This window comes from Echinops telfairi, unplaced genomic scaffold (assembly GCF_000313985.2).
Source record: "Echinops telfairi isolate 266 unplaced genomic scaffold, ASM31398v2 ScPeMD7_7458;HRSCAF=8496, whole genome shotgun sequence".
Taxonomy (NCBI): Eukaryota; Metazoa; Chordata; class Mammalia; order Afrosoricida; family Tenrecidae; genus Echinops; species Echinops telfairi.
In genome coordinates this window covers 47,432,522-47,455,168 of record NW_022111358.1, presented here as the reverse complement: position 1 = coordinate 47,455,168, position 22,647 = coordinate 47,432,522, and the positions used below count along the sequence as shown (strand labels likewise).

Below are 22,647 nucleotides of genomic sequence, written 5' to 3'. Positions count from 1 at the left end.
GGTGGGGCTGGGCTTTGGCTCTGCCCCACACCCCACCCTGGGCCTCTCTCCATCCTCTCCACCCACAGCAGACACCAGCCAAGTTCCCCGAGGAGGCAGCCTTATAAGGTGGGGCTGTTGTGAAGCTGGTGTATTCTCATCCTGGGTGCTTGCTGGGGGGGGGGTGAGACAGGATGCGCAGGACTGGGTGATGACTAGGGCCCACCTCTCCAGCCTCAGTGTCCTGACCTGTCGGAGAGGCCAGTGCATCCGGCCAGGCTCCCCAGCTAACAGAGGACCCAAGTTCTCCATGGCAGAGTGTGCCCTAAGGTGCCCAGGGGCTTGTGTTCATGAAAGTGAGAGCAGGCAGGTCATGCTGTCCCCCCAAGGAGGAGGCCCCTGTATATCTAGCACTGCTCTGCTTCCAAGAGACACAGGCTTGGGTACGTGCTACGGCAAGGGAGAACCCAGAGAGCCTCAATTGGCTGTCCACAAGTCCACCCTGAGGCACCACAGAAGAAGGCAGACCCCAGAGGTCATGCCCTGCTCTGCCCAGTGAAAGAGGACACTGTGACCCAGAGGACAGGTCCCCAGAACCAGCAAAAGCACAGAGACCATTAGTGGTCACCTGTGGCAGTGACCCAACGTCCTTTAGGGGAATGATGCGTCTGTCCTAGAGAAGACGTGGAAACGGGCGGCCAGTGGGCCTGCTGAAACCACGCAGGCACTGCTGGGCCGCAGACGAGGCCGGGCTTCATCACGTCCCTGTAGCATGAGTTCACTTCGCCATCATCTTGGCCAGAGGCGGAGTGCTGGGGGCCCAGGGGTCTCCAGTGCAGGGTGAGTTCCTCCCTGAGGGTCCGGCTATGTTAGGGGACAGCACAGTCTGGGGTGGGTCAATGGACTCCAGGGTTTCCTGCGGCCAACAAGCAGGGATTAGAGCGCACCAGTGGTGTGGGGGAGGGATATGTCAGGCCCAAAGGTGGGGGCGGATGGCACAGGGTACAGCCCAGAGGTTCTGAGCATAGGGGTGGGCGAGATCACCTATGTGATTTAGAAAGGTCAAAGGCTCTGCGGACGCCCCCTGTGTTTACAGGGCACCCTGATACTGTAGGGGCAGATCTGCACCTACCCCTGGACTGTAACCTCCCCAAGGATGGGCAGTGTCCCATGCACCCTGTCTCCCCGTGCTGGAGCCTGGTAATGTGTGCGTGCATGCGTGCATGTGCCGGCACAGGTTTGGCCAGGAAAGATCCGGACATTAGGTGGGTGCAGGGGGTGGGGGGGCACCATGCATCGGAGCTGGGCAGGCATTCAGGAAGCAGTCACAGAGCATGGCTGGGGAGGGGGTCAGAGCGGAGGCTGTGGTCAGGAAAGGTGGACTGGGCGACCACAAGGCCGGCGAAGGCTCAGGCGCGGGGCGGGCGCCGTCAGAGCTCTGGCTTGCAGCCCAAGGATGGTAATTGACTGCTAACCGAGAGGTCGGGGTTCAAACCCATTTGGGCTCTGCAGGAGGTAGAAGACCTGGCCACCTGCCCCGCCCCATCCATATGTAAACCCACAGCTACTGATCCCAACTCACCATGGCCCAACGAGACCCAGGAGAACCGGTCCCTGGGGTGCCTGGGACCGCAGAGCCTTCCTCGATGTTCCCCCTCGGAGCGGCTAGTGGGCTCTAGCAGCTGACCTGGTGGTTACCACCCGGGGGCTTCACCGGCACTCCTGCCTGGGCCAGCCCCCCAAGGGAGGAAAGTGTGGTAACCTCCCCAGGGCAACCACGGAGGAAAGGCCACACAAGCACCGGCAGCCTCAGGGGGTGTTTCAGACACTGCAGAAGCAACTGTGACCTGGGACTAGCTGCTGTGCATCAGCACCCCGGGGAGTCAGAGCCTGGAGTGAGGCTGGGGGGCACCAGCAGGGAGCCTTAGGGAGCCGGCCAGGGAGCCACTGGACTGGGCCCAGGAGGCTGTACACACAGCCAGCAACTGGGGGGGAGAAGCAAAAGGGGGGAGCATCTGGGTGGGGAGCTCGTGGCATGGTGGGTGCACACAGCTGCCCCTCCGGCCCTTCCCTCAGGCACCCAGGGGTGGGGAGTGAGCAGCGGAGCACCCAGCAGATGGAGCGCCAGAGCTGCAGGAAGGAGTGGCAGGAAGAGGGACTGAGGGGCTGGGGGCTCTCCATCTGGGTCCAGTGGGCAGCAGAGAAGCAGGTGGAAGCAGGAAGGAGTCAGGGTTTGAGAGGGGTTGTGAGTCGGGGCTGGGACTCCAGAACTGCCCCCAGCAGTCCACCCGGCCCTGCCCCCACCCACGGCTGGGTCTGCCCCATCCTGCACCCACTCACCAGGCTGACCCCAGGGAACAGAATCCTTCCCTAAGGCCTCGAACCCAGGCCCCGTCCCTCACACAGGGCTGACCCAGCCCAGCACAGGCCTCCTCTCTCTAGAGCAGCGGTTCTCCACCTTCCTAAAGCTGCAACTCTTTAATACAGCTCCTCATGTTGTGGTGACCCCCAACCATAACATCATTTACATTGCTACTTCATCACTGTAATTGAATTGGGCTACCCCTGTGAAAGAGTTGTTCGACCCCCAAAGGGGTCACGACCCACAGGTTGAGAACTGCTGCTCTAGGGTCTTCCTCACCCCCCACCTGTCCAAGCTGCACCTCCATTGTCCTCGGTCAGCCAGCCAGGACAGACACAGGCACACACGTGACGTGTGTGTGTATGCAGCCTTCCCATGTGGACATGAGCCCAGCTTGTGATCCAGCCAGCCAGGACAGAGGTGGGCACATGAGACGACACAAATGGACACGTGGCCCCAAGCCCAGCCCCTGCTCTAGGACTGTATGGCAGTGAGTTAGTTAATTGTGCCAGCCTGGCCGATAATCACATGTGGTGCTGGTTGAAAGGCGGAGGGATAAATGGGTGGTGAAGCCTCGCCTTTCTAGTTCTCGGGTCTCTTGTTTTGTGATGGTTGTATCGGGTGCAGCTGCCTTAGCAGTTCCCTGCTTCAGCTTGCAAGATTGACTTCCTCCAAGACATCCCCAAGGAGAAGCCGCATGGATCTATCCCGATGCAGCTCTGGGTGCTGGAGCAGCCGTGTGGAGACCCTTGCCAGTGCTGAGATGCTTACACGTTCACGGACTCGGCTTTCCTCCTGCAGTCGGCATCATTGCCTCTGTTTTGTGAGGTGGAGGACTTTGTGGACTGGTGTTGGGTTAATGGGTTAATGTTGGACTTGTGGGCTTGGGCAGCATTGGGTTGGGATGTTTTCGTGATGCACCTTTTCTTTACATAAAACTCTCTCTTATACGTGAGTTGCCATAGATTTGTTTCTCCTAAGTACCCAGACTAATACAGGCAGCCACATCCCCAACACCCAACCCTGCCCCCCAGCCTCTAGGACTGCAGGCACCCCAGCTGAGGAGCCTGGCCGCCGGAGTGCACATCAGCACATCCACTCTTCCCCACACAGGAACTCCGCTGTTCCCGGGTACCGGTTCCCACATCTCCGGTGGTTCCCTCAGCTTGGAGCACTGTCCCCTATAGCCTCCTCCACCTGGTGACATCCTGCTGCTGGTGGCGCTGCTCCCTAAGACCCTCAGCATGGAGTAGGGTGGGCTTCCAAGGCCGTCAGCTTTACGGAAGAAGGCAGCCTTATCTTTCTGCCAAGGAGTGGCCGGTGGGTTCAAGCCACCAAACTTTTGGTTAGCAGCAGAGCACGGCAGCACCAGGATCCCTTGATGAAATCCTACCCTCTCCCAAAAGCCAGAGATGCCTGCGACACACACCGCATGGGGACCCCATGTGGCCACCCCAGGACGCACACAGCCTGGCCCTGTCTCCCAACCAGTGCCCGGTGCCAAGTGGTGCTGAACTGCATTTGTCAGGGAGGTCCTGGTCCCTCCCTGAGGCTGTGCCTCCCTGAGGATTGGGGGCAGTGCCCTCCTCTGCCCACCCCAGCCCCGGGGCAGGACCACCTCCTCCAATATCAGCTGCCCCCAGAGACGTGGATGGGCCAAGGACTGCGTGCCCAGCCACATCCGGTGCTGGGAGGCGTACATCGGAGGTGAAGCCCAAGACTGGAAGGACATGGCGGGCAGCACCTTCCCCCAACGCCCTGCCATCGTCGTGGGGCGACTTGGGGGGGTCAAGTTCAGACAGGTGGACTCACACACAGGGCAGGGGGACGGGTTTAAAACATCCTTCATCGATAGCTGCCGCCAGGTGGAAACACCAGATGAAAACCAGGAAACAACTTCCTGCCATTGAGTCTCTGTCGGCTCACGGTGAGCCCCAGTGGGTTTCTCAGACGGTAGCTGTTGCCAGAAGCAGAGAGCCCGGCCTTTCTACTGTGGAAGCTGCTGGTGGTTTCGAACTGCCGACCTTGAGGATTGCAGCCCAAGGCATAACCATGACGACACCAGGGCTCCCACCCACAGATGAAGGGCCCACGAAGTATGATGAATAACCCAAACCAAACCCATGGCTGTCCAGTCCATCCATGCCCATTCACAGCACTCCCACAGGACGGAGCAGGGCAGCTCCCCCTGGGCACCCAAGGCCACCAGTCTTTACGGGAGCAGACACCTCATCTTGCTCCCCCTGACCACTGGGTTTGAACCGTTGACCTCACAGGCCACACATCACCAGGGCTCCTTTCCAGAGACCCCTCCCAGCATCCCTGAGAAGGAGCATGCAGAGGCCACAGCCCACAGTCCTCCAAGAAGGGGGAGGAAGTGCCTGACACTGGGCCCTCCATCTCCGCCTCCGCCAGCAACAGTCAGCCGTTTTGCGTTGGTACCTGCCTCCCGTGGGGCTACCTGCTGGTCCTGCCCCCTCACTGATGGCACCTTCTGGGGGTCTCAGACACATAACCCTCCACGAGTCAGCCCCACCTCCAGCCCCCCTGACCACCACCCACATCACGGCCCCTCTGACCGGCGAGGCAGGACGAGCAGCGACCACCCATTGTACTCAGGCATCGAGCCCACATCTCCACGGTGAGCACCTCGTGTCCTGTCCCCCGTCTCCAAAAGAGGCATTACTCACCCTCCAGGCTCCGGGGCGGGGGCTCAGCCACAGGGGGCTGAGGCCTGGGCTCCAGGCGGCTCTGCAGACTGGGTTCCGAATTCTCCAGGGCCTGGGGAGGTGTGGGGGCAGCAGGCGCCTCCACTGGCTTGGACACCTGGAGCTCCACTCTCTTGGGGGCAGCGTCGGTGGTCTCGGGGGCCTTGGAGGCGGGGAGCTCCATCCGCCGGTGGGCCGCCTCTTGGGACTTGAGTAGCGTGATCTCCGTCCTGCGCGGTGCTAGCTCAGGCGTCTTGTGGGCCAGCGCCTCCGCCCGCTTGAGGCCGAAGCGGGCCTGCCCGGGGGTGCTGGCCGTCTCCACCTGCTTGGAGGAGATATCGATGGAGAGCTCCGTGCGCCGGGACACCGGCTCGGCCGCCTTGGGCCCCGGGGGCTCGACCCGTCTCAGGGCAGCTTTGGGGGAGCGCTGGTTGAAGGAGTCTGCGTGGCGGGCCTGCTCAGGGGGCGCCCTGGCCCCCAGCTCCTGGAACTTCTGGGTAGAGCTGGCCACGGAGGCGCGGAGCATGGGCGGCTGCACCCTCCGGGACGGCGTGGAGTTGGGCGCCTCCACCTCCTCCACTTCAAAGGACCTTTTCAGGGCTGCAAGAGAGACAGAGACCCGGTGAAGACACCCGTTTGGGGGAGGTGGCAGGGGCTCCCCCAGCGACTGCCCCCTTGGTCCTCCCTGGTGGGAGGCTTCAGCCGAATCAATAAAATGAGACCCTTCAACACCGTGGGACACAGCCCAACAGACGCTGTCCTGGTGCCGGTCAGGGCGTGAGTGATCCGTAACCCGGACACTGAGTGAACAGAGGCCAGGACAAGTGGGCGGACATCGTTTGAGGCCGCAGACCTACCCCAGCAAATCGATCCTGACTCATCCACCGACCACCACTGAGTCAATTCTGATGCACAGAGACCCCACAGGGCAAAGCAGAACTGCTCCCTGGGGTTCCTGGGGCCATAAATCATCAAGAGAGTAGAAAGCCTGATCTTTCTCCCTTGGGAGGACTGGTGGTCTCGAACTGCTGACCTTGAAGTTAGCGGCCCAACATGTAACACACTATGCCATCAGGGTTCCCAGTGACCCTGCATGAGGCTCTCGACATGAGCAGACAGACTCATCTTTGTTCCTCAGAGCGGTGGGTGCCTCAAACTGCTGGCCTCTCTGTTGGCAATCCAACCCCTAACCCACAGGGCCACCGGGCCCTCCCGTGAGATCGCTGCACCAGGCAGACTTAGAATGTTTACCAGAGGTGACTAGGGGCCAAGGGGCCTTGGTTGTGCAGCGGTTGGAGCACTGGTCTGACCATCAAAGAGCCAGCAGCTTGAGCCAGCTGCTGCCCAGGAGAGCGATGTGGCCGTCTCACTCCTGAGAGGCCTTTGGGTCAACGTCTGTTGTGGTGACAACGTGCTGGGGCTGGTTTGGATTTGGGGGAGAGAAGAACTCAAAAGCCAGACTCACTGCCAGACTTAATCCTAACTCCTCACCACCCTCCAGACCGAACAGCAGCACCAGCCCCCTGTGGGTTTTCAAAGCTGTACATCTATGCAGAAGCAGAGCCTCATCTTTCTCCCATGAAGCGGTTGGCAGGTTTGAACGGTCATCCTTGTGGTCAGGAACCCACCAGGGAGCACAGCAGGTTATCAGGGCTCCCTCGACAGGGAGGAAAGAGTGGGAATTACTGCTTGACTTATCGATGTCTATGAAGGGAAATAGACCTTGCTGGGGCTTATTGTCAGAATTGCATGAAACCTGGAGATCCACGAAGGCAGAAGCGCCCCTCTTCCCACATTCACTCGTCCGTGGACGTGGTGGGTGCGCCCACCGATCAGGTCCCCTTGGGCATCTTTCCGCTGAGTTTCCGGCACCCAGATCTATACTTTATCAAGTGCAGAGCTGAGCACTTCCCTTAGGAGCCACCGTCCATGTGGCAACAGTGAGGTTCCCACAGGTTCACAGTTAAGCTACGAGGGGCCTTCAGAGAGTTTGGGGCAGATCGGACTGAAAAGATGCCCTTTGTCCATGAACTTGGTGACCTTAGAGTACTGGCTGTCACCTTGCTGAGCTCACGCGGTCTAGGTTTCTAAATGTCAAACAGACAGCTTCGTATTCTCTACGTACACACCCACTTGTGTTATCTACAAATAGAGACAGTTTCATTTCCTTTCACCCAAAGGAGGGGTGATTGTTTCGGGGCTCGTAGCTCTGTTAGAGGTGCGGACCTTATCTGGAAAGAGATGGTGGTGGTGATCGACCCATGGGGGCATCATCAAGGCCAGGGATGTACGCAGAAGGTGACTGAAATGCCAACGCACAAAGCAAGGGAGACAAGAGTCAGCTCAGCCCAGTGGCCTCTGGGAGACACCTGCAGTCATGAGAATGGGCCAGCGAGAAGCCGGGACACCGAGGACACCAACCTGCCCTCGCCCCTGGGCCAGCGCCACCACGTGGGGCTCACCACTGTCCCCTCTGCAGCTGCAGCCTCTGCTGTGGGAGTGGCCCGAGGTCTCGTCCTGCCAGGGGCTCTCCTCCGTCTACTCCCTCCTCCTCTCAGGGGACATGTCCCCAGTGGCCACCCCTTCCCCACCGGGGCCTCGAGAGGAGGAAGCAGCTCTGTCGGTAACAAGGGCACAGGTGCCCCTGGCATGCCTCCTGCACCGGGTGCCAACCACACAATCTCTTCACATTCAGATCCCATGGGGAAACTGAGGCACGGAGTGCTGACACAACATGCCCAGCCAATGAGGGGAGAGTAAATGGCTGGGCCAGAAGACGCTCCCGTCTGTCTTAGTCCAAACATGGGGGCTGATCCCACGCTCACAGCCTTTCCTGGTCCGCACCCTGCCCTGGCTAACACTGGCCCAGCCAGCCTGGATCAGGGATGCTGCCCCGCCACCAACCTCCCCCCGCCTGCCAGCCCCATATTTCTGTTCCTGGGGGCCCACCGTCTCCCTGGGCCTGCTCCCCACAGGCAGCGGGCAGTGCTGGGGAGCCTCCCTCCCTCCCTCCTCGTGGTCCCTGCAGCCGCCCAAACCAGAACCAGCTGCTGTGCTGAGACAGTCACACAGGCAGCAGCCACGTGGCTGGCCAGGCCACTCCTCCCCTGCTGAATGTAGCCCCCCCCCATCCCCTTAGCCCTCTCTTCACACACCCCAGGACTGGACCTCAAAGACCCTGGCACCCCCAGGACCCGAGCACCCCTACAGGGAAAAGGGAGGGGCCTCTGAGGCTGGTGTAAGGGGCCCCTCCCCAGTATTCCTCTCCCAAACCCCAGCATAAGGAGACGGGAGGGGGGGGTCATGCACTTAGGGGGATGGGGAGAGGCAGTATCAGGAGCCCCTCCCCTATGTCAGCAGCCTGGACAACTAACCCCGAGGACTGAGCTCCCCGGGGACACCCCTCCCATGCCTGAGCACCCCTCCTTCTTGGGGGACATTCCTGAGGGGCAATGCTTGCCCCCCAAGAGGCAGCCGAAGGATTCGGCAGGTGGGAAGCAGCGCGGGTTCCGAGCCAGCAGGGCACCCTGAGTCGTGGGCTGCCTGGCAGGGGCGTGGGCTCCGCGTGGCAGGACGGCTGAGCTCTCGGAAAGCCTGGGGGTCTGGACCTCCACGGCCACTCCTGACTTGCACGCGCCAGCACACGCCAAGCCAAGCCCTCTGTAAGCACAGTGCCATGGGACAAGGCGGTGTATGGAGGAGGGGCCAGTGGCCAGCCAGCTTGACCGCTGGGAAGCTGGAGTCGCCCCAGAGACACTGTGACAGAACCGAGCACAGGGCCCGCGTCGAGGATCTCAGCTCACCCGCATCCATCCGCAATCAGAGGACTGGCGGCATCGGGGACCTCTGCTGCACAAGCCCTCTCTTGCGTTGAAAAGCCAGGCTGGGACTCTGAGGACAAAGCCTCACCCAGGAATTTCCAATGGCCTCCTGCGCGTGCGAGACTGGGCCCGGGTCCCCATGCCCAGCAATCCCACAAACGGTTCCCACATCCGCTCTTGAATGAAAGGCTGGAGGTCCATCGGGCGGTCCCTCGGGAGAAGGCGTGGCTGTCTACTTCCCCAAGCAGGCCCACGGCGGGCCGGGAGGCTGCCACGCTCTGGCAGAGCCTCCCCCGGCTGCGGTTAGGTGCTTCCCACGTCCTGGTGGTGGCTGTCAGTTCTGACTCCTGGGACCCTGCAAGGCAGAGCTGCACAGCTCTGTAGAACTGCTAAGGCTGTGGATCTTTGCAGGGCAGGCAGCCTCGTCTCTCTCCCTCTGAGTGGCTGGTGGGCTTGAACCACCGACCTTGTGGCTAGCGGCCCAAACCCCCTGACCCACAGTGCCACCTCAGCTCCAGCTGGGGAAAGGAGGAGACAACTTGTGAAGATGCAGGCAGGTCAGTGTCGGAACACGAGGCCGGGCAGCCAACAGGCATCCGTGTGTGGACACAGGAGTCACTAGGTGTGGTGTGAGCTGAACACGTCTCAGCTTTGAGACAGGAGCGCTGACTCCGTGGTCCAATCCCCGCCTGGCACGTGAGAGACCCGGGTTTGATCCCGGGTCCTGTGTGCGCCTCCCACACAGCCACCATCCACCTGTCCGGGAAGCTTGTGTGCTGCTGAACAGGTTCCCGTGGAACTTCCTGACTAAGCAAGACTAGGAAGAAAGGCCTGGCAGCACAGCTCCGGACACCAGCCTCAGCACAACCCTGTGGATCCCAACGGTCTGATCCCACTCTGCCTGGGGTCACCGTGAGGCGGGGTCTGACCTGACTGGCAGCTAACAACAACAGTGTGTACAGCGATTCCAACACCCGGGACCCTGCAGGGCAGAGCTGCGCTGCCCCAGAAGGTTTCCAAGGCTGTCCATCTTTGCAGGGGCAGCCAGCCTCGTTTTTCTCCCTTCGAGTGGCTAGTGGGTTTGAACCACCCACTCTGTAGCTAGCAGCCCAGTGCCTGGCTCACAGTGCCACCTGGGCTCCTCATGAGTGGGACCAAGTAGAGCTACAGCCATTCTCTGAGGGTCTGGACAGAAGAGAAGGTGGGCTACCCACTCTGACTGCAAGGCGGGGCCTGCAGCCCATGGCAGTGCCTGAGGACCCGGGAGCCACTAGTGTGGGCAGACAGGAGCAGAAAGCACCAGAGGGACCGCCGTGAATCCAAGTGCCCCCAGCTCCAAGTTCCGAGCTCATGCTTATCTTTCACAGCCTCCTCTACCCTACCCACCGCACCCCCACCCAGGACTTGCTCCACAAGCCTTCAAAGTGTGCCTGCATGCAGATCCACTTCCGGGAATCTCTCCCACGGAAATCATCAGAAACACAAGATTTATGTACACGGACATTTGCGTCAGCATTGAAACAGCAAACACTGGGCTGCGGGCTCTGCTAAACAGACACACATGCCCAAGGGCTGGGCAACCCCCAAACATCACTCATGCCCAAGAGAAATGCTTGGAATGTAACGGTAAGTAAAAATAGCGCTAAAGACGCCTCACTCCATACACGTCACGCGCACACATGTGCGCCCACACGCATGTTCACACACATGTGTGAGCAGAAATGACTGCCCAGCATGGAGGTGGGTGGTTTTCTTCAGTAGGTTGCCCCTCCTTTTCTCAGAATGTGGGGGGAGGGGGGCACACAGCGGTGAGGCTGCGGCAGAATTCTCACCGTCCACAAGGGAAACTGCGTTCCACCCTGGGCCGGTGCACCCCAAAGGCACCCGCTCCCTCCGGCCATTACTTCGCAGTGTCGAAAAGCAGGGGCGCTCCTTTGAAGGCTCAGGCACATCTGACCCCGGCAACGGCCAGACACTGAGTGGAGAAGAACGGAGAAGAACCGGTGCACGTGAAGGACGGCGCTGGGGAAGAATCTTGCACGGACCATGGACTGGGAAACGGATAAACATCTGTCCTGGAAGAAGTCTGGCCAGGGTGCTCCTTAGAGACAAGGATGGCGAGACTTTGTCTCATGAACTCTGGACATGTCAACAGGAGAGACCAGTCCCGGGAGGAGGGCATCGTGCTTGGTCAAGTGGAGGGGCAGCAACAGAGGAAGGCCCTCAAGGAGATGGACGGACACAGTGGCTGCAACCATGGGCTCAGATACAAGAACCACTGTGCGGATGGGGCAGGACCGGGCAGAGTTTCCTCCTGCTGGGCATCAGGCCACTGTGGGTCGGAACCGACTGGGCGGCACCTCTCGGCAATAACGACTGCCTGTCTGTCCCTGGAGGCGCACGTGTTGCCGCATGCTGAACAGGTCTCAGCAGGGCTTCAGACGGAGAGACTAGGAAGAAAGGCCTGGTGTTCTGCTTCCAGCATCCAGCCAGTGAGAGAGAAGCTTTGGATTGAAACAGCCAAGATCCACAACCCACCGGGAGCAGGGACATGGCCAGGCAACATTTCCCTCTCCTGTGCGTGGGGTCACCCCGAGTCTGCGGGTCCCAAAAGCCATCAGGAGAGAGGGCTGATGTCTGCAGACACCTCTGCCCACTTGTCTCAAAGCCTGTCTCACTCCGCTCTGCGTCCTCCGCCAGGCCTGCCCGCCCCGCCCACAGCTGCTCTCCCATCGGTCAGTCGGTCGGTGATGCTGTACACAGAAGCTGCGGGCTGAGGAGGGGACTACAGCCGCCCCCCACCCCCCCGGCCCCCGTGGGTGGAAGCAGGTGCTGGATCTGAGTCTGCTTAAGGAGGAATGTGCCCCATACAAGGGACCATTGTTGAAGACCTTGTCCTGCTGCCAGACAAACCTGCTGCTGCTCCTGAAACCAGAGTGGGGCCCTTCCCTGTCCACCCCGCCTCAGGCCCCAGGCCGGGCAGCGGGAACAGCGAGCCTCAGGGCCCTGCCCCAGCCTGGGACTAGCCCTGCCCAGAAGGGCTCAGAGCAAATGCAGGCAACATCCAAACCCTGCAGGAGTGGCGAGCCCAGTCCCTCCCTGTAGACAGAGAAGTCACCCAGGAACTGTGGTCAGGCCCGAGGAACCAGGAGGCCAGTGCTGTGGATGGACGCCTCCCTGTCCCCACTGAGACCCGGGAGAACTGGGGCCGGCACCGGGCACAGCCTGCAGCCTTTATAGCAAGTCCCACAAAGCCACCGGTTCCGAGGCCCCACGTGGGTCAGTCTTCCAAGAGCAGCCTTCATGCCCGCACAGCTGGGCTGATGGTGCCCCTGGGAGCTTGGGGGCAGCTCTGCCCTCCTCTCACTGTTGCTGGGAGCTTCTGCCTACTGGGCAGTAGGCTGGAACCCTGCTGCCTGGCCTGCCCTGTCCCCACGAAGGCTGATGTGTTGGTGCCTGGCGTCTGTCTCGGGAGAGCATCCGTTCTACGTCCCCACCCTCCTGCTGATGCAGAACTTTGGGGGCTGCCGGGGAAACACTCCCCCCACCCCAGGGGCTCAAGACCCAGTGGCTGAGTCGATTCAACAGGACATTCCTTCAGAGGGAAAGGAGCCCCGAGCCCCAAAGCAACGGTGGCCGACCTGGCTGGGGCGGGGATGCCCAGCTGGGCTCTGAAAAATGAGCCCCGTCACCCAGGTAAAGGGTACATGGTAGGCAGTCCACAGCCCCCACCCACCCCCATCCCCGCCATGGTCACAGCTCAGTGACACTTCCTGCTGCAGCCTCCTCCTCCTCCTCACACCCTGGGTCCCCAGGCTCACCTCCCACTAGGAACTCCCCCCACCCCGGTCTCAGGACCTATTTCTGAGGGGACCCAAATCAAGTCAGCACCTCAGGCCTGGACTCTGGGTTGGAGGAAGGGGTGGGGGAGGCAGGGCCAGTACACAGAGGACGCAACACACAGTGAGGGGTGGGGTAAGGGTGCCCTTCAGGAAATCACAAAACCCAAAAGGCGGGCCTTGCACACAGACAGCGCCAGAGAGCTGCCCACGCCCCGAGAGGGGAAGACGGGAAACACCGGGTCTGCTGAGCCAGCCTGTCAAGTCCACCCCAGGCAGGGCAATAGCCCGCCTCAAAAGAGCAAGCCCCCTCAGCCCACCCGCAGCCGGAGCGGAGCAGGAGCAGATGCCGTTGAAGGAAGGAGCTGAAGCAGAGCCCTGGGCATCCCACGCTGCCCGCTGAAGGAGCAGACCTGTGACAGAAGAGGCCCAGCCTGGCGCTCCTCAGAGTCAGGCAGGGCCGGGCTTGGTCTCACGCGTTGTCAGGAAAGACCATGCCCTGCAGAAGGACCTCATGCTTGGTCAGCGCAAAAGAGAAAGGCCTTCGAACAAGGTGGATGGACACAGCGTTGCAGCCCTGGGCTCAATCACAGCGACGTGACTGTGAGGCTGGCGCAGGGCCAGGCAGCGTTTCGTCTTGTTGTTGCCCGGGGTTGCTATGGGCCGGAGCCGACCCAAGGGCACCACCAGGATGCAGGCAGGAAGAAGAGGCGGCCGCCGGAACCACAGTTCAAACCCTCCCCCACATCTCGCCCTCTCTGTACACCCTCCAGTCCAGGTCCAGTGCACTGAGCCATCTCGGGGCTGGCCCCTTTCTGCCACAGACCCTGGCTGGCCATGCTGGAGGGCAGCCTGGTACCCGAGAGGGCGCTGGGCCTCTCTGCACACGTGTCCACTAACAGCAGGCCTGACCCAAACACCGAGCCCGCTCGGCTCCATGGCCAGCCCTCTGTGGCCATCTGTACTCCCCCACCCATGTGCCCAGCCTGGGCCTCAACCCAGGAGAAAACGGGGGAACCACTTCCACTCACCCAGGGAAGCCTGCGGAGCTCCTGAGAAGGGTGGGGGGCAAGAAGGGGGGCAGCCTGCGGAGCTCCTGAGAAGGGGGGGCATGAAGGGGAGCAGCCTGCAGAGCTCCTGACAAAGGGGGTGTGGGCCATGAAGGGGACCCTGTAGGGCAGCTGGCACCCAGGGAAGCAGAGCGGCATGGAGGCCACCTGATGGAGCCTCATGAGTGGCTTTTGCCAGGGAGCTTCTTATGCCCCGGGGAGCCTCTGCCATTTGGGGGATCCTTCCTGCTCCTCTGCCTGCAGCCCCTCCCCAGCAGGCCTGGTTGGGCTGGCAGTTCCAACACAGCCCTGTGAAAAGACACAGGACATTCCCCACCCTGAGCCCCGATGGTCCAGGAGGGGCCAAGCAAAACAAGTGCACCCCACACCCCCGCAGGGCTAAGGCAACACTTCCAAGGGCCAAGGCCGAAAGTGGGGCCCAACGGACTAGGGCCCTCCACCCCGAGCCAGCAGCCCAGTGGCAGCTGCGGTCAACAGCTAGCCCTCTGATTCACTCCTTCCCCCTAATCTTTATTCTCGCTTCTCCAGGGACAAAGAGCTCTAGCAGCCGGGCCAGTAAGGGCACAGGTTTGCCCTCAGCCCCCGCCCCAGTCCCTCCACCCACCCAGTGACATCAGGTGTCCACTCCGAACCAGAAAACTTCTGTCCAACCTCTGAATGGACCCCAGAAAACTGTGCACTCAAGGGACACGGGAAACCCAGCCTGGCAGTGCCAACCGTGGAGGGGGGCAACTGGAGTCCTCTGTGCAGACATATGCAGTCCCCAGCTCTGGTCCAGGGGCACATGACCCCCACTGGACAAATGCCCCCCAGAAGACCTGCTCCTGGGTGGGGTATGCCCTCAGCCAGTGACCAGGGCCCTGGTGGTACAACAGGCAAGCCCTGGCTATTAAGGGCAAGGTCGAAGGTTTGAGCCCGCCCAGGAGAGCCACAGAAGAAAGGCCTAGTGACCTGCCACGGCGGCCTGGCAGCACTGTGGGGCAGCTCTACCCTGCCACGTGGAGCCACTGTGAGTCAGAATAGATGGGACGACACCCACCAACACCACAAACCAGAGACACATGGGCCACGGCCAACACCCGACTCGTGGCAGCCTGAGGAAAGGGTAGAACCATCTCTGTGGGCTTCCGGGGCTTTACATCTATCTCTACGACGCAGACGGCCTCGTGTGTCTCCCGAGGAGCGACTGGTGGGTTCGAACCGCCGCCCTTGCCTTTAGCAGCTCAGCGAGCAGTGCACGAGGCCCCGAGCTCCGTGCAGGAGGCAGAGCAGAGCAGAGCAGGGCAGGAGGCAGAGTTGAGGAGATGCCGGAGGAAGTGGTGGAAATCACGAGGGGCAAGGGGGGCGGGGGCACCAGGAGCTGGGAGATGAGGCAGGGCCCTCCCTGAGAGCCCCCCGTGAGTGGATCTCTGCTGACTGACAGGGCTCTGGTCTCAGACTTCTGGGCCCTGGACAGGGTGGGGAGAAATCCTGTGGGGGTGTCATTAGGGCCTCCCCAGAAACCCAGTCGCCCACAGAATGAGGGTGGGTCGCCGGGCCCTTCTGTTGAACTTCTGACGGTTCTGTTGACACAGACGCTACATCCCGCCGCTGAGTCACCACTGTGAGGGGACAAGGGCGCCTGCAGCCGGCCAGCTTGGCAGGAAGACGCCTCTCCCCACAAGGCCCCGTCAGCCGCCAGCACGCTCCCTGCCCTTGCCACTGCCAAAGCGCCTCCTGCCCGCCGCCCCGCCCCCCCATCCGCCTCCACACAGACACACATCCCCTTCCTGCCGCTCAGAGATGCCCCACATTGGCCCTCAGCATCCTCAGCAGTGTCCATATGGGATCAAAGGCTCCACAACCACATCCACAGTCACACTCCCTGGGGCAGGGGCTGGGCTGGAAGTGTCCCACTCCCACCCCACCCCACAGAAGAGGCTGGGGAGCTCTGGTGGCCTAGTATAGGCATCAGGCTGCTGACCACTAGGTAGAGGGTTCGAACCCACCAGCCGCTGCGAGGGAGGAAGAAGAAGTCGCCTTCTTCCGTCAAGACTGGCCTCCCCAGACACCCCAGGGAGCAGTGCTCCTTTGTCCTGTACGGGTCGGGTCGCTCTGAGTCCTATGGGTTATCCGTGTATGCTGTGACTGGGAGGAAGGGAAATGGGCTTAAGCTTTGAGCTGGGAATGTGGTGGGATAAGAGAAAGAACTTCCGAACCAGGGCTGCTGGTGGACCAATTGGGGGGACCGAATAGAGGCACTGTCCACTGCCCAGAACTGATTCCTGTGGGCTGGCTTCAGCACGGTCTGCCTGGAGCGAGGTGCAAAGATTAAATGACCTTTCAGGGCTCTGGGGGTCAAAGGTCCCCTGATAGATGGTGGCTGATGAAGGCAGGTGGGAGTGACTGGCCTCGAGGCAGAGCAGTGCAGGCTGGGGCACCAAGGGTCACAGAGGTCAGTGGGCCCCCCTGAGGGAGGGGGTGTGCCCAGTGCAGCCGGCAGCTGGACGTCCTCCCCTGCTCCTGTCCCAGCTAGTCCTCTCTCTGGCTGCTGAGAACACCCAGCTGCATCCCATGAATGCAGGGTGAGCTCGTGGCCCCTAAAGGGTCTCTGCCACCCTGCCTTCCTCCACCTTGACCCCTCCCAACACCCCCGGCCCTGGAGGGGCTGGGCTCCACGGGGGTTTCGGGGCTGTGGGGGGAAGGTTCACCAGGTCTTTCTTGGGCAGTACCACGGGGTATACATCTGCACCTCCAGCCTAGAGGTTAGCCGCCCAGTGCGGGCATTTGCCTTTTGCACACCCCAGGCCTCGGAACGCCACCCCCAGGCCCTGGATCGTGCTGTGGGTGGTGTTGGGTACATTCCCACCCATAGCGACCGGATGCACCACGGAGGGAAACCCCACCCAGACCTGCACCAGCCATCCTCGCAACCATTCCTCTGCCCGAGCCCACGCTACAGCCTCTGTGCCCGTCCATCTCAGCAGCACACGAGCCACTGGGGCGACAAGTTGCCAGGCCCGAGACGCACGCGCTGGCCCCACCAGGAAGACCCACAGACATGGCACGGGCCCTCCACACCCCACGGGACATCTCCTTCCCGGCACAGGGAAGAAAGCAACTGCTCCCTGCTCACCCCGCCAACCTGGGGTTAAAAGGGGGGAGCCATTACAACAGCAACTGGAAAAGCCAAGTCCCACGCCCCAGGCCACGAGGCCAGGTGAAGCCCACCCCTCATTCACACTGGGGACCAACGTGGGAGATGGAGGGGCCTGTCTATGAGGTGGCCAGAGGCGGTGGCAGAAGGGCCAGCAGGAGCTGTGGCCTAATTACAGGGGGTGGTGGCCCCAGGGGTTAGAGGTCAGGCCCTGGTCAGCACGGCACTGGAGGACGCAGGCCAGAGCCCTGGGCACACAGTAATCACCACGGCCTCTGACCCAAGGCTGGATGCTACTCAGAACATAAAGGGGGCAGCCGGGGGTGGGGGTCGGGGGGATCACAGGGAAGCAGGAGGTTGGGGTGGAGGTGGCTGCAGCCAGACCCTGAAGATTCCAGAGGAGACCATCCTCAGTCCCAAAGAGCCCAGGCCAGCGAGTGGCTGAGATGAGGGTCCACCCCCCACCCAGTCCGGGGCAGGGATAGCAGTCCCTGTGTCAGCAGCAGGAACCTCAAGCTCGGAAAACCCAGGGGGCACTTGTGAGGCGGTGGTCACACCACTCCTGGGGTCTCTGCCCTCCCACCCAGAGTCCCTGATGTCGGACGAGTGCCCAGGGACGTCCAAGGGAGGGGTCCTGGGAGAGAGGAGGGGCAGGAGAGGGGCCGCTGAGAAGGCCCCGAGAAGGGAAGGATCTCTGTCCAGTGGGGCAGGGTGCTGGTGGGGGCCCTGCTCCCTGCTGTTCTCTGCACACCCACCTATGCGCCTCCCTGCCCACCTGCCTCAGCTCCAGGCCACCCCTGCTCACTCCCTGCTCCTGCCCCCCACCCAGAAGGCCTTTGGTGGGCACCTTCTAGGTGGGATGCTGCCCAGCCCCATAAAGAGTCCAGTCCCTGGGCGGGGTGGGGTGGGGGGGTGGGGGTGGTGGTGAGACAGGGACAGGTGACAGGGAACCGCCCCCTCCCAGGCCACACCTGCTCTGAGGGACACCTGTGGGAGAACAAGAACGAACAGAAGGCTGTTCCCGGGACTTCATGCCCCTGCCAGAGAATCCGGGGTACCCCCACTCTCCTGTCCGGAGCAGACCTGGCCCCTGATGACCTCCGACCTACCCATGGTCACCGGGGCCCAGTCCTGCCAATCAGAACCTGGGAAGCCCCTCAATCCTCCCACTGACTGGAAGACAGACAGGCCCTCCCACTGTGGTACTGGGCAGACGGGAACATCCGCAGGGACCCCAGCCCTGCCTGGAAGCCCCTCTGGGGAGGTGTAGAGGGAGGTAGGAGACAGAGCCTGCAGACGGTGGGGCTCAGGCTGGAATTGGCCCGCTAATGAAAGAAAATGGTTCCGTGATGCAGCCTCGCTGAAGGGTATATGTGTGTATGCGTGCATACGTGTGTTTACATGTATGTGTGTACATGTGTATCGATGTGTGTATGTGCGTGCGTGCGTATGTGTGTGGTGGTGTGTATGTGTGTACATGTGTGTATGTGTGTGAATATCCATGTGTGTACGTGTGTGCGTGTGTGGTGCATATGTGTATGTATATGTACGTGTGGTGTATATGAATGTATGTGTGCACACGTGTGTATGCATACATGTGTGTACACATGGTGTGTATGGATGGATGTATTGTGTACATGTGTGTATGGTAACCAGAAACTCACAGGGTGTCACAGAAGAAAGGCCTGATCATTGGCTCCCCTCGAGATCACAGCTAAGGGACCCTGTGGGGCCCCTCTTCGGTAACTCACACACATCATCAGGGGTTGGATCCAACTCCAAGACAATGGTTCCAGGGACCCAGAGGGGCATCAGGCCACCAGGTCCCCCCAGCCACCAAGGGGACACATGGTTTCTGGGTACAGAGGGGAGGAGACACCAGAGTGCTACATCATTCAACCCACCAAGCCCTCTCTGGCCCTCTGAAAACTAAAATCTTAAAAACAAGTGTGGGAGAAGACAGCCAGTCAGGGTGCAGTGCAGCACCGATGAAACATCCAGTTTTCCTCTGGTTCTTTCATGCTTCCTCCCCCCCACTATCACAACCCTATTCTACCTTACAAATCTGGCTAGACCAGAGCATGTACATGGGTACAGATAAGAGCTGGAAACACAGGGAATTGAGGACAGATAAACCCCTCAGGACCAATATTGAGAGTAGTGATACCAGGAGGGCAAGGGGAATGTGGGGGGAGAAGGGGGGAACTGATCACAATGACCTACCTATAACAACCCCCCAGGGGGATGGACAACAGATAGGGGGTAAAGGGAGACACTGAACAATGCAAGACATGAAAAAATAATAATAATTTATAATTATTAAGGGTTCATGAGGGAGGGAGGGAGGGAGGGAGAGAAGGAGGGGAAAAAGGAGGAGTTGATACCAAGGGCTCAAGGAGTTATACCAAGCAAATGTTTTAAGAATAATGAGGGCAACAAATGTACAAATGTGCTTGACACAATAGATGGACGGATGGATTGTGATAAGAATTGCACGAGCCCCCGATAAAATTATTTATTTAAAAAAAAAAACCACGTGTGCCTTCCCGCAGGGACACAGACATGTGGTGTACCCCAACCATCCCTGTGGCCTTATGGGTCAGACACTTGCTGGACACAGGGTGACCTCTGACCACCCATCTGTAAACTCTCCCCCAAGGTGATAGGACCATAGGACTCGTGAGTTGAAGCAAGAGGGGCCTGTGTTCCCAGTGGCTGAAGGGTGGAAGCCACTCACGTATCCCTCGCCAGAGGGAGCCCTGGTGGTGCAGTGCTTACACCCTGGGCTGCTAACTTCAAGGTCGGGAGTTCAAACCACCAGCCTCTCTGAGGGATAAAGACGGGGCTTCTACTCCCATAGAGCTAGTCTTGGAAACTCACAAGGGCAGTTCTACCCTGTCCTATAGAGTTGCTATGAGTCCGCACGGATTTGAAGGTAGTACAGATCTCGCCACGGAGGACGGACAGACAGAACACAGACATGCAGGCAACTGAATCGGATTCAGCCACAGGGAAATGAAGTCCTGATACTGGAACACACTCCACGTGTCCACTTTGTGGACACGAGGCTGAGTCCCAGAGGCCAGAGCAGAAGCACGGACACTGTGTGACCGCTTGGGAGAAACACCCAGAGCAGGAGGAGCTATAGGGACCTGGCTTTCCCAGTGGGACACTACAGATGGACCTGCTATCCACAGGGTCACGGAAGTGGGAGAAGGACGGGCCTTTCTCTTCCTGCCAAGAATGACGGTCTCTGAAACCCGCCGGGCGGGTCCTGCGCTATCCTGTAGGGATGGGCTTCACAGCAGTGGCTTTATGTTTGGATGGAGATCAGGGTGGGGTGGTCTACCTGGCTGGGCTCTGGGGGTTGAGCACAGACTTCAAACACTGAGCCGGGAGCCTGACACACAGTAGGTGCTCAGGAAAAGGGGGTGGGAGCCTGACACACAGTAGGTGCTCAGGAAAAGGGGGCGAGGGGCTGTAGAATTACAAGCCTAAATGCAAGTGCCTGAGAGAAGGGGGAACAGCTGGAGGCTTGGGCTTGGGTCAGAGACAAAGAATTCAGGAGGGGGAGGGAGGGAGGAAGGACGGGACAGACAGCTGGCTCCAGGCAGCTGTGTGCAGGAGCCGGCTGCACCATTTAAATATTAGGAGAGATGTAAATATTTGAACCCCACCAGCCCAGTCAGGGCTGGGGCAGATTTCTGCCCTCTCCAGATCTCCCCCCAACCCCCCCACCCCCAGCTTCTCCAAGGTTCAGAGTGCAGGGGCAGCAGATGGTCAGGATAGGAACTTTGGCTCCACCCTCTGTATACCTTCCCCCAGGGGGGGGTGCCCAGCATGCCAAGAGTTTCTGGTGTTGCTTAGCATGACAGTAAGGTGGCCTTTCTGATGGGGACCAGACTGCAGCCGGCTCAGCACAGAGAACACATCTTGGGGCCTACTGCCCTCCACCCATCCCCACCATCATTAATTTCCACACCAAAGCCCCTCACCAGCTGCAATGAACCCCAGTGTGGCTTGCACCCACAGCCCTGCCCACCCCCAATGACACCCAGTAACTGTGTCAGGTGAGAGGTGCAGCGGCGACGTCTTCCACAGTACAAGAAGGCAGCCAGCGTACCCTGCCTGCAAACGCCCACCCAAACCTTTGAGTAGGGACCCTTCCACCAGGGAGCTCTCCTAGAGCTTTTCTGCCAAGGCTGAGCCTGGACTACAGCACTCCCAGAGCACCCATGGCCACAGAGACCATCTGATGGAAAAACCAGCCAAGGTGCCAACCATCCCCCTGCCGGGCACTCTTCCTGGCCAGCTGGGGCAAGTCGAGTGAACACCAAGGATGCTGCGCCCCCTCCCACCCCCGAGGTACACCCACCCCATCCATGTGCAGTCTGGGCAGCGATGGGGTAGAGCGGGGAGATTACAGCATTTCTTTTGGAATAGAGCGTCCCCCTCCCTCCCTCCCCCCCACCCCCACACACTCCCCAACCATCCAAAAGACCCTTTTGTGTCAACGCTGGATCAGGCCAGCCAGTGCATGCGCTCCGACAGGACCGGTGGACAGGACCAGTCTGGGGACAGGGCCACGCCGGGCCTGGCCTGCCCGCCCCTCCCAGGGAAGCAGTCACCCACATGGAAAGTAGGACACAGGTCCCGCTTAGAGGGGGCTTCCTGCAGCCAGGGAGGGGCCAGGGCCAGAAGGAGGCTTGCTAGGAGCAGAGCCTGGCCTCTCCCTGGCCCAGACAGCACCCCTCCAGCCCATCGCAGGCCCTGCCCCAGGGGACAGGCAGCACTAAGCCCAGGGCAAGGGTGCCATTAACAAGCTGCTCTGCAGAGCCCCCTCCTCCACCACTGGGGGCACCGGGGAGGGACAGGAAGCAAGCACAGAGCTGAAAACTGGCCAAGGATTGCGGTAGGGGGCTAGCCCAGCCTGCTGCACACTGGGTCTCTGGGCTCGGAGGGGACACCGGCCTGTCAAAAGGGAGACAGCTGCCCCCTGCTGAGGCCTGGATAGCCAGGCCAGCTGGTCCCTCCTTTAAATGCCCTCAGATCCACCTCTCTCCAAACCATCCTCTCTGAGAGGAGGGCTATATGGGTGGGGCAAGGGTGGCTGAGATGCAGTTAAGGACCTGACTCTCTGGATTCCTTAGCCAAAGCAAAAGAGGGCTTCCCCGGAGACTGGGGCCTCAGGGTCCTGGGACCAGCCTTCTCAGCCCCCCAGAATCCCTGGAGATCTGAATAGTGCATGGGGCAGGTGTGGGGCACTCTCAGTCCCTGCCCCAATCCTGGCTGCCCTTTCATCCTTTGCCCAGATTCCAGGTCCTGGCAGCATTTTAGAATCACACCAAGCGGACTTCCAGTGGGCGTTGGTCTGCCGGAATGGAGGATGTCCTGGACCCAGCCATGCCAGGCACCTGGGGAAAAGTTTGGGGTTGGGGGGCGGGGGGGAGTAGGGGGATCTAACTGAAGAGATGACAAATGCCTGGGCTTCTGAGAGAGACGGGGTTCTGGGGAGTCCTCACAAGTCAGCCTTGCACCCAATGCCTCCAAATTTGGGAAAAACCCAAGCAGTTTTGGAAAGGGAGTTGCTGTGGGACCACCCCCCTTGGTGGCTGATAGGAGGGTGCACAGGGAGGCGTGCCCACTGTGTTTGCGGGACTTGGAGAGGGGTGTGGCCAGGGAGGAATCCTCTAGGGCAGTGGTTCTCAACCTTCCTGACACCGCGACCCTTT

The 22,647-nt window shown here is 60.6% G+C and overlaps 1 protein-coding gene across 1 annotated transcript in view; it reads right to left on the bottom strand.

Moving 5' to 3' along the window:
- The window catches only part of SEPTIN9 (septin 9), a 171,738-nt gene that overhangs the window by 77,128 nt on the left and 71,963 nt on the right, over positions 1-22,647 (bottom strand). The window contains exon 3 of the mRNA XM_045299512.1: positions 5,032-5,649. Within this exon, the coding sequence (XP_045155447.1) occupies positions 5,032-5,649 (618 nt within the window). The remainder of the gene's footprint in view (positions 1-5,031; positions 5,650-22,647) is intronic.